At 40.4% G+C, this 12199-nt stretch overlaps 1 protein-coding gene across 1 annotated transcript; it reads left to right on the plus strand.

The window, feature by feature from the left end:
• Positions 1–10752: 10752 nt before the first annotated feature.
• LOC134390345 (ubiquitin-ribosomal protein eS31 fusion protein) lies at positions 10753–11297 on the plus strand. The gene has a single exon (XM_063113592.1). It carries the CDS (start codon positions 10785–10787, stop codon positions 11253–11255), a length of 471 nt encoding a protein of 156 aa, XP_062969662.1. The 5' UTR covers positions 10753–10784; the 3' UTR covers positions 11256–11297.
• Positions 11298–12199: the final 902 nt, after the last annotated feature.

A 12199-nucleotide genomic window follows, 5' to 3' on the forward strand; every position in this document is an offset into this window, starting at 1 on the left:
TTTTTTTTTTTTAAGCAGGTAGCCAACACAGGGATCCAAATCCTTGACCTTAATGTTATCAGCACCATGCTCTAAAAAAGTGCACTAACAGGCCAACTCAGCCTAGTTAATGTCTATTCATCCTTCAGCCTCAACTCAGATGGCATTTTCTCCAGAAATGCTCCTAATCCCTCTGTTAGGTGCCCATGCTATTGAATCGCATCGCCCACTGCACTCATCTTTCAAAACTCTTATCAAGATGATAATGGGAGAGCTGTTTCACTCAAGGACTTAATTCTGTCTCACCTGCACACCTATATATCCTAGTGTCACCAGAAAAAGGATGCCAAGTTCACTGTTGTGATACAATAAATTTCTGGAAAATTTAAAGAAAAAAATTGTTTTATTCAATAAATTTTGACTATGAGCTTTGGAAACTCAGCAAGTAGCTAATTTGCTGAAGAGCTTATCTTATAACGGTCAGAAGAATGTCTTTATTCCATGTAACAACAAAAAGAAAGAAAGAAAGAAAAAAGAAAACAAAAGAAAAAATATAGCTATTTGATGTTATATCATCTACATTCTATAAAATTAATTATCAGTTTCAGGAAAGAAAGTGATAATTATAACAATTAGCACTAATTGGCTGTGTAACTGGCTAGATCAAAAAGGAATTTAAAAGAGACTAAGATAAGAAGGGGCTTGAAAGCCATATCTTACCTATCTGCACAGTCACACCTAAAGTGAGGGTTCCAGACAAAAGCCAGCATGTACCAGAGTCGATGATGCTGCTGCTCACTTTCTCAAAGCACCTGCAACGCTGGATTTCAGCACAACATTGACTGAAAGAAACTTCTGAGACAGCTTCCCCTTCCCAGAGCCAGCTGGCTTCTGCTTAAATCCTTTTTCATGAGAGATGGCTCACTTATACCACAAAGCAGTCCGTTCCATTATTAAATGGTTCAAAAGATTAGGTAGTTTCTTCCTATGTTAAGACCAAAACGTGACTGACTCTGATGCCACCCACCAAAACCATCCTGCTCCCTGACAGATGCATCAAGGCTAACACTTCCAGTTCTGGGGTAAGACAAACTCATGTTTCAGTCTTACTAGCTGTGTTATCTTGGGCTAATTGCTTTGCTCCTCTCAGCCTCAGTTTCCTGAACTGGACACTTAATCTTAAACACAGGTGATGGAGTTTGGATATGTTGTCCCCCCGAAACCTCATTTGGAAATTTGATCTCCAATGTGGCAGTGTTGGAAACTGATTGAGTCATGGGGGCGGATCCCTCACGAATGGATTAATGCTCTCCCTAGGGGAGGAAGGGTAGTGAGTGAGTTCTCACTCTATTAGTTCCCGCAAGAGCTGATTGTTTAAAGGAAACTGGCGCTCTCTCTCTCTCTCTCTCTCTCTCTCTCTCTCTCTCTCTCTCTCTCTCTCTCATTCTCTCGCTTCCTCTCACCATGTGATCTGCTTGTACCCTGGCTGCCTGACACTTTTCCACCATGAGTAGAAGCAACCTGAGGCCCATGCCAGATGCAGCTGTCCCAGAATCATAAGCCAAATAAAACTCTCTTCTTTATAAATTACCCAGTCTCAGGTAATTCTGCTATAGCAACACAAAATGGACTAAAACAACAGGTTAAGATCAAAAGACATATGCATGTCAAGCACTTAGACCAGTGCCTGACTCATAAGAAGAGAAAGATGTGAATTCTTCTTATTCCTTCTTCCATGTGTAGAGCATTCAAGTATCAGAAGACAATGACCAAAGTTAGCCTTTTCTAGGCTAAGTCCCCAGTCTCTCCAGCTATTTCTTCTACAAAGCACCCTGTGACATCTAGCTGATCAGTGTCACAATGGACTCAAGTTCTGCAGGAATTGAATCAAGGTCTGCAGGAGGTGATAATTCAAACTCACAGAGAAACAAGATAACACAGGAAAAGCACCTCATCCTGTGCAGGCACATAAGAGACATGTCTTTGCCATGTCTGCACTCTGAAATTCTATGTATGTAAATGCAGAATTTCAGCCATGTTAGCAGGCCCATCCGGCTAGTGACTTAAGTTCTACTGAAGCTCTTTTAAAGGTAAATCTTATTGTTCTTGTGTTCTAGTTATAAAAGCATTATATATATGTTCAATACAGGAAATTTGCAATGTCTTGAGAAGAAGAAGAAAAAAATCATCAATGATACTGCTCCCTAGAGATAAATCTCCATTAGCATTTATTGTCTCATTCCACTTTAAATTTACAACTGAATTGACCTCCAACAACTTATATTTACATCTTATTGGTTTAATAATGTTACTGCTAGCTGCAAGGGAGGCTGGGAAATATAGCTTCTTTTATCTGGGTACTTTGCTGCCTTGAATAAAATTCAAGTTTTATTAATAAGGAATATGGAAGAATGTATATTGCGTGGGTAACTGTCAGTGTCTGCTGCACCCCTCTTGCTGAACATTTGGTTTATTCCCAATTTTTCTCTATTATAGACAATGTTTTGATCAAATCCTTGTAGGAAAATCTTTGCACCTATCCATGGTTATTTCTGTAGGCTTTGTTCCTAAAAATGAAATTGCAAGGATACGTGTCTTTCAAAGCTATTGGTACATATTATGCAATTGATTTTTTAAGCAAATACAGGAGACTACATTCATTGCTCTTAAATTTTATCCATTAGATTTTAACAGCTTAGTGATCTGGCATTTCAACACAAATTCTGCTCTCCCTCCCAGATTTCTCCTATTTAAGTTACTAATAAAAGGGTTTGGAGAAGGGTTCTGTGGCATTTCTTAACAGACCTACTTCCAGTCTAACACTTAGCCATCAAACAACCCTCCCCGGGCACAGTTGTTTAAAGAGCCATCACTTTGTTCCTTATTCATTTGACAAATATTTTCTGAGTTCTTACCATACACTAAGCACTGAGCTAGACAATACATACACAGAATGGGTGATACCCCATTCCTGCCCTCATGTAGCCTAAAACTACCTCCATTCAGCTCATACTTGCCACGTTGTCCCCATGGATGACAAAGAGACTGTCAAATGCTTTGTCCACATCAGGAAACATTTTGTTTATAATATTCCTCTGAATTTCTGGTCTAACAATCTAATCAAAAAAGGAAATAAGTTCAAGTTGGTTTCATTTGGCCATACCATCATACATAGAAATTTAATAGCCTTGCCGCTCAACCTGTAAGCAATCATATATCCATATATCGCACTTATTTTGTACTCTACCCTGAGCTAAGCCCCATGTTCAATAAATATCTGTTGAACGAATTAACAAATGAATAGATGTGTGAATAAATTAATGTATACTCATTCTGAATCCAAAATGAGACTTACTGCTCCATTTAAAAATATATTTAACCTCTAAGTGTCTTCATTCTGTGTGTGAATTGTGAGTAACCACGTGTGAATGTGTTTGTGAGTGTGTGTGTGTTTGTGCAGGTGTATGTGTTGTGACATTTCAAAATAAATGGTGGTGGGTATATAAGATTCTGGAGGGTTACTCCACTATAGTTATTTTTATAACCCTCTTTGTTAATTCTCAAAGCCATTAAAAAGCAAAACATTTAAATAAAGTAAATTTAATTATGGACTAAACCCAGAGATTCAGCTCATTTTTCTTACAACAAGAGATGAAAAAGAGTCAAATATTTTGTCTGTTTTGCCAAAATCCAAAACCTTTCTTCTTTGGGCAAGGAAATACTCACACCATAGGGAGTAATTCTTTAATTGCTTCTAATTAGAATGAATGCCCAATGTGTCACGGGTCTCTGGGAACATGACTAACACCTGCCTCACCTTGAAATGACTGCAGATGAAGTGTGGGTGAGGGCGTGAAAATGTTGGGTATCGCCTCAGCACCACCTCCTCCTCTAGCCTTACAGCTGACATCAGGCACCCACTAATATCAGTGGGCCCGGAGACTCTTTCCAACAGCAAAGTGTGTGAGAATATCAGGGAAGCTCAGATATTGAGTCATTCTTGAAACAGGTCTGAGGGAAAGTAGTTTAGTAAATAGGAGACCATGGCTTTGGAGATAAAGAAACCTCCAAGTTCCACACAGATTTCACCTCTCACTCAGCCAGGTAACGCTGGGCAGATACTTACCCACTAGATAGAATGGGGATAATAACACCTCATATGGTTATTATAAGGATTCCATGCACTAATTTACAGAAAGTTCTTAACACACTGCCTGACACAAAAGTATTAGCTACCACAGTTATCCAGGACCATTTCCACAGATGATTTAATCGTCAACAGTGGGGCACCTATATGTTCTAGAAGCCTCCCATCAGACAAATCTAATGTGTAGCCAGAGTTGAGAACTCCTAGTTCAGTTTTGATCCAAACACCAGCCAAAGCTGAGAGAGGGACACCTGCTATCCTTGATTTATCTCTAGAGGCAAGTCAATTACACATTTCAGGAGGAGGAAGAATGAATTTTACCTGAGGAACTTCAGGATTTGCAGGAGAGGTTTGGGGAATTTAATGGGGGGGGGGGCGGTGTTGAGAAGGAGAGGGAGAAGGTTACACTAGCCTTGGGCAAAGACTGAGGTGGGTGAGAACAGCTTGGAGTCTGCTTCAGATGCCGGTGACGGTCTCCCACCCACTGCCCCAAGAAGTCATGTCTGAGTCATGTGCAGAGTGAGCCTTTAAGCAGGAAGTGATGGAGTCAACTACCATTGGGTAAGGGTCTGCGAGACCAGCGAGCAGAGGCAGAACTGATTCAAGGTCCAGATGACAAGGGACAACACCAAAAATATTAATAGTAACAGCAGCCACCTTTAATATACATATTTGAGTCAAATACTTTACATACATCATTAATAACAACAGCTGATATTAATTGAGTATTTACTACCTATCAGGCACTAATTTTAGTGCTTTACAGGTTTAATCTCATTTAACCTTCGGAGCAACCCTCTGAAACAGCTACCATTCTGGCCACACTGTAAGAAAAAAGGGAAGCTCAGAGAGGTGAGGTGACTTGCCCAGGCTCACACAGCTGGTAAGGTCAGGCTCTAATTGGATCGTCTCCCTCCCAAATCCAAGCTCTTGACCAGCCGCTAGACGACTGAGCCTCCCACCATCTGGCACGTTTGAGACAGCTCCAGAATGCCCATCCCAGCCTTCAAACAAGAAGCTGTCTCTTCAGAAGGTGCTGCCCACACAGCCACAAGATATAAATTCGTACCAACCTACTCAGAGTGGGCTGTGGTTGGGTGTTCCAATTTTAATCGTCAACAGCAGCACCCAAGTAGTTCTGGCCATTCAATCCACTTGGATGGAGAAAAAGCAGCTGACAGTCTGTCAAAGCAAACACTATAAAAACACATAAAGGCAGGAGGTGGAGAACAGATGTAGCCTCCACTGGTAACGAAAGTTAAAGAACACTTATCTTTCATGAGACCAGCTTCTAAAACATAGAATGACAAACAAACCTCAGCTTCTGCGCAGTGGAAACTTTCCCCTGGCTATCAGCAATAGTTGCAATATATTGAATGTGTTTTTGAGTATCTACATATAGATTCCTTGCCTTGATCCACTAATTTGAGAAAGTGCATAAATCAAAGTAGCCTTATTCACACACAGTACCTTCACCCCAATGCACTCAAGGAAGCACTTCCTTATTATAAGTAACCAGAGGGGACAATGAGATTTCTGATTGGTCTCTGCCTTTAAGACATGTCTTTTGACCTCAGGTAAGCAATTGTACCACAGGGAGTTCATTAGAGGAAGCAGAAAACAGTATGGCTGACCCTCTCACATTGGCTGTTCACACTGGAAGACCCAAAGGTAAACAGATAAGGCTTTATTCTGTTAGGGTTTCATTAAGGTCTGAAGCTGTTCCCTGTTGCAGACTGTTCTTTGCAGCACTTACAAGGCCACTAGAAACTGACATTGATGACTGTTGGTAGCACATTTTAGCTTTCCATTTGTCTGATTTATTTCATCCTCCTAACAACCCTTTAAGGAACTGTGTGCTTATATTATTCTCATTTGACAAATAAGGGAAATAAGGCACAGGGCTTGTCTAATGTACATGGCTGGGAAGAGAATTGTGACCTCTGATCTCTCCGACAAACTCATAGCCAACCATGCTCCTATAGAATTTGACTTAGGGATCCTGTCTTGAACTCTTTTGAGAAGTAGGTATGATATGAGCCTTTAATAAATAAAGGTGATATGAAAGCTATGGAGCCAGAAATGGGGAAGATTAAACACAGGAAGACTCGAGCTGAATTTCAAGGACTCCCATAATAATAATAGAACCAGCCACCATTCATTGAACATTTGCTGTGTGCCAGGCACTGGGCCAAGAACTTTACATACATACATTTCCCCTTTTAGCACTCATTACAATTCTGGGAGGGTGGGATGTAGTATTTCCCATCTGCAAGATGAGGAACCATATCCCACAAAGTAACTCTCCCCAAATCTGGGCTTTCCTCACATCAAAGCCATTACTACTCACCAAAACATCATGCTGCCTCCTGTAATAAATGGGTTGGGGGAAGGAAAGGCATTTCCTAGAAGGAAAAGCATTTCTTAGAAGTAATTCAGTGGTCTGCACCTTAAAAGTATATTCTCGTAAGATTTTGCATGATGAAAAGAAAAATCAGGCAAGTGTATTTAAAGGACATTTAAATTATTTCTATATTTCCCACTGCTATATATAGGATGATCGAGTGCTTAAGCAGGCTGGCTGGCTTTGAAGCATAACAGATTTTCTAAGACTCAGTTTCTTCATCAGTAAAATGGGGGTAATATTATACTACCTCAGTGTTGTGAGAATTCAATTATATAACATATAAAACATTTAGCACAGCTCTGGTTACATAGTGGGCACTCAATGAAAGATGGCTGCTATCACATCGTGGTAATATAATGATACTGCTAATGATAATAAATAGGAGAGATGCAATAAATAGGAGATATATAAAAATACACAGGAGATACGCTAATAATTCAAAGTACTTCATTTAGTTCCTGGAAAATGGAATTAAAAGATAATGTGAATACTTCCATGAACTTTTTGAAGTACCTCATAAGTAGGAGAGATGCTGTAATAAGCAAAATGTTCTGAATTCAGATTATTACTTTCTAGTCTCTTCTGTGCTATTAACCATTTCCCACTGAGGAGTATTTTGTTGGTGTTTTTTCCTAGAAGCTTAGATTTGTGACTTTGTTTGGTGAGGAGGGTTCTGGAGTCCTTATACAGTGATGGTTGCTTCTGCTTGATAAACACCCCACAGAATCAACAGTGGAGTGGAAAGATGTGATTTATTAACTCTTTCCTGTTGGAAAGCCAGCCTATGCACCAGACAAGGACCATGCCAGTTTTTCTTTATTTTAGAAAATTATATTGGAACATTCACCAAATGGCATCCAAATTGTTCTGGGAGATGGACTTTCTTGTTTAAGGTAAGGAATAACAGTGAAGGGCAGTCCTGTGAGCATACCCCACTATGTAGAAAGAAATAGCAGCTCCTTGCCTGGGCTTGATGCTGTTGGAAATGTTGTGGATCCCCAGGACTTACTAATACCTATCAAGAAAACAGACTGAAAAGCCCTGCATGCCTACATCAATGTTTTGTCAATGGTAGCTTGTCTGTTGCCACATATCTTATGTAGGTTTGAGATCCCATTTTCACACCCATTATTTTCATAATCTTGAGCAAGTTCTTGCCCCCTCACAGCCTGGGTCTCCTCATCTGTAAATTGGAGTTAAAAACAGAAAACCCAGATTTTGTTTAGAAATAACACAACTTTGGGCCAACCCCGTGGTGCACTCAGGAGAAATAACACAACTTTGAAAATAACACTACGATAAGGTTCTACCAACAAACTTAGTATACAATGTCACACAATGCTATGACTTAGACCTAAAAGTTCTTTGAGGCCTGGATTAGCTTTAAAATTCTTTTTCAATAAATAATTCTCGATTGTAATTTTTTTGCCAATTTATACACTCTGCTTCCAAGTTTGAGCAGTTTCCCCCAAGAGTCAAATTGTATTCCACGAAACGCTAGTCCTATGAGATGAGGAACTGGACCCCACAACCCTCTCTCAGAGACTCCCAAAGCATATTAGGAAATTAAAGCTTCTAAGCAAATGAAGTCCCACAGTTGAAAACCCTATGTGTGTTTAACTCAAAGTTTACCAGTTATTGGTCCCTTGAAATCTTTTGTCCTTTAACATACATTTGAATGCAGGAAGCTAGTGTTCCAGGAACATACTTTGGGACAATAGTTCTCAAGCTTTCATGTTCATCAGAACCACCTGCAGAGCTTCATAGGACTGATTTCTTGGTCCTGACCCCAGAGCTTCTGATCCAATAGGTCTGATGTTGCTGATCTGGGGACAACACTTTGAGAATCTCTACTCTGAGATATGTAGAATGAGACCATCAACCATTTTTTACTAACTTTCAGACTATTTTGGTCATAACTCTGAGCTACAAAAATCTATAGCAGTCATAGAATGTTAGATCTGAGAGGAAACTTGCATTCATTTATCTATCATCTTTTACACCAATATTTATTGAGCATCAACTATTTGTGAGACACTGGCTGGGCAGTTGGATAACTGGAGAAACACTAGCATGATATCTATCCTCTCAGAGCTCCCGATACAGTGAGGAACAAATTAAACACAAATAAACATGATTGCAGATTGTGAAGAAATAGGAAGGGAAAGTAGAGCATGGCTAGAAAGAGATTAGCATGGGTACTTTGTTTAGATTGGTCTGATTTACATATAGCCACAAAGTCATGGTAGTTCTTCCCACCAAGAGGTGGAGTCTATTTTCCTGCCTCTTGAATCTGGACTGCCCTTGTGACCTGCTTCAACCAATAGAATGTGGCAGAAGTGATATTATGCATGTTGCAGAGCCTAGGCATCAAGAGGCCTTTAGCTTCCATGCCCACCCAGTTGGAACCCTGAGACCACCATAGTAAGAAGAAGCAGGAAGGAAAGATCATGTGGAGAAAGAGAAAGAGACCCACGTCCCAGCTCAGCCCAGCCCCAAGTTAACCTGCCAGCTGACTGCAGCCATTTAAGTGAGCCCAAGCAAGACTAGCAGAACAATCCAGCCAATCCACAGAATAATGAGGGATGATCAGTATTTGTTGTTTCAAGCCACTACATTTTGGGGTGCTTTGACATGAAGCAGGCAAAATAATTGTAAATCATGCAAGAGCTCTGTGAGAAAAATTTAGGCTAAAGAATGAGTAGGAGTTGAGAAGGCAAATAGCAGGGTGGGAGAGCATTCCAGGCTGAGAGTGGTCATGTCCTGGCTCAGGGAAGGGCAACTCTCAGCTTGTCCAACAGCTAAAGGAAGGTCCCCACAGGACATGATAGATTAGAGGGGATAGTGGATGCTATGATAAGCCATCCAGATATCCCATCACCACCACCACCCCACTTCAAGACTAAGTGCTCCGCTGATCCCTCTCTGGGAATTCACTTGGGCTGAAGAGAGCCACCTAGCCTAACGGCGTGGCCCTCTGTGGGGCAGTTGCATCCAAAGACAAGTCTCTGTAGGCCCAACCCCTTGCTGCAGCAATTCCAGAAAACTCCAGAACTTCCTGGGAGATCAGCTGAACCTTTGATGTGACTACATCACATTTCAGCTTCTCCATCTGCCCAATCCTGCTTTTTTCACTCTCCTTCTGTGTTGATCCCATGCACTCCTCACTAAACTTTCTGCAAGAAAATCTCCATCTCAGAGTCTGCTTCCTGGGGAACCCAGAGCGGAGGTGGGAATGACATTTGGAGGGATTATTCCAATAGCACAAGTGAAAGAAGATAATTTGGACTAGAATAGTGGCTTTGGGGATGGAGATACGCAGGCAAATTTGAGATGAGGAATTAGAGCTTGGAGAATCTATGGTTATATGAAAGATGGGGAAACTGAAAGCAAGACAGGATCACTGATAATGCTGTGCTAAGCCATACCGGAGCTTGAGGAAAAAGGAAAAAGCAGTAATACTGATCCTACGTGTATCTTTATTTAAAATTTTGATATTTTGTTCACTGTGGGGTTTTTTTGGTTTTGTTGGTTTGTGCATAACCTTTATCTTTGTTGCTGAGTCTTTTGGCATCTCTTTATTTATTTATTTGTTTGTTTATTTATTTATTTATTTATTCAGGCAGCTGGCTGGTACGGGGATCCAAACTTTCAGCTTTGATATTACAAGGCCACACTCTAACCAACTGAGTTGACTGTCCAGCCCTTGGTATCTTTTAAATCCACACTCAAGGCCTATACCTTACTCACCTCACCCTAGTCCTGGCCCTGAAAATGTTTATTGTTTTAAGACACTAAGGTTTTGAATAGTTCGTTACACAGCAATAGATAACTAATGTGCTAGCAATGGGTTCTTTGGAAATTTACCTAATCTTTCAAAGCCTCAGTTTCTAATTTGCGAAATAGGGATAATATCATGTTTTACATGGTTATTTTGATGATTAAATAAAGTATTTCAAGCATAGTGATTGTCCCATAGTGTTTCAATTCAATGTGTCCACAAAGATCAATAGAATCATAAGAGTTAGATCCTGATTTTAAGATCTCAGAGTAATATTGATCATTTTTCCTGATTTTAAGATCCTAGAGTAATAGTGATCATTTTTTCAGAATACTGGGCAGAACTTCCTGTTCTTTTCTTAAATATTTTTTCTCTACATTTTTTTTGTAATCTTTATGGGCATAAGTTTAAATATGAAGGGTAATGACTAGGCTTTCCGATCCGCCATCTGTGGTGGAACTGCCACCGAGATGCAGATTTTCGTAAAAACCCTTACGGGGAAGACCATCACTCTCGAGGTTGAACCCTCGGATACAATAGAAAATGTAAAGGCCAAGATCCAGGATAAGGAAGGAATTCCTCCTGATCAGCAAAGACTGATCTTTGCTGGTAAGCAACTGGAAGATGGACGTACTTTGTCTGATTATAACATTCAGAAGGAGTCAACTCTTCATCTTGTATTGAGACTTCGTGGTGGTGCTAAGAAAAGGAAGAAGAAGTCTTACACCACTCCCAAGAAGAATAAGCATAAGAGAAAGAAGGTTAAGCTGGCTGTTTTGAAATACTATAAGGTGGATGAGAATGGCAAAATTAGTCGCCTTCGTCGGGAGTGTCCTTCAGACGAATGTGGTGCTGGAGTTTTTATGGCCAGCCACTTTGACAGACATTATTGTGGCAAATGTTGTCTGACTTATTGCTTCAACAAACCAGAAGATAAGTAATTGTGTATGAGTTAATAAAAGACATGAACTAACAAAAAAAAAAAAAAAAAAAAAAAGAAGGGTAATGACTAGTTGCTTAAGAGCAATGGGTAATGCTAGCTGTTCTGAGTGGAAACAAGGCACTTGGAGTTACTATCTTAATTACTATTAACATTTATTCAGTATCATGAAGTGTTAAGGCACTAGGGCTAGAACATCTGTCCGAGTGTGAGCTATCTAGTGTAATGCCCACAAAGCTGAAAAGTATCCTGATACCAAAGAATGAAGCTCATAGCTCCATATGATTTATAAGGGGTTGTTTTATTATTATTATTAATTATTAAGGGTGGTTGCTTACAGAGATCAGGCAGAGTATCCATCTATCCATTTGAGTGCTGAGCAGCTGCTTTCTCTACACCGCGGGGCATGGGAAGGGAAGTGAGACTTGAGTCTTATAAAGGACTAAGAGACACGAGTGGAGCTCTGCCAAAGAGCAGAAAATGCAAGATTTCCAGGCAACTCCATAGTTGCTTATCTTTGGGGTTGCTGGTGTCTCTCCCTTTATCCTACAAGCATAGCTTTCTGTTCCTGCACTTCCCTCAGTTGCTAAGAGACTTGTGCAAGGGAAAAATTGTAACTATTGAAGCCATAGTTCTGAAGGCCACGAGAATGGAGTGAGTTCTGACCAGATTTCCTACACATATCACAGACATTATGACATTTAGTCCTCTAGACCACCTACAAAGCAACCATTCCTCATTCCCCTGAACTATTCCCCATTTTGCAGATAAGAAACCTGAGGGAGGCATAGAGAAAGTAAGTACTTTGCCCAAGGGCACAGCTGGAAGGTATTGCTCTCAAGGGCTCCACAGCTAGTGTACAGTTTGCAAGTGGAAGCATTTCTGTCAATTCCAGTGTGCCCTTGATTGGGCAAATCACCTTTCCATTGACTGTGGCAAAAATTG

Source organism: Cynocephalus volans, chromosome 11, assembly GCF_027409185.1.
Source record: "Cynocephalus volans isolate mCynVol1 chromosome 11, mCynVol1.pri, whole genome shotgun sequence".
In the NCBI taxonomy this organism is placed as follows: domain Eukaryota; kingdom Metazoa; phylum Chordata; class Mammalia; order Dermoptera; family Cynocephalidae; genus Cynocephalus; species Cynocephalus volans.

Bases quoted from the DNA above. Each gene is read 5' to 3' on its own strand.
- LOC134390345 (XM_063113592.1), top strand. From the start codon at position 10,785: ATGCAGATTTTCGTAAAAACCCTTACGGGGAAGACCATCACTCTCGAG.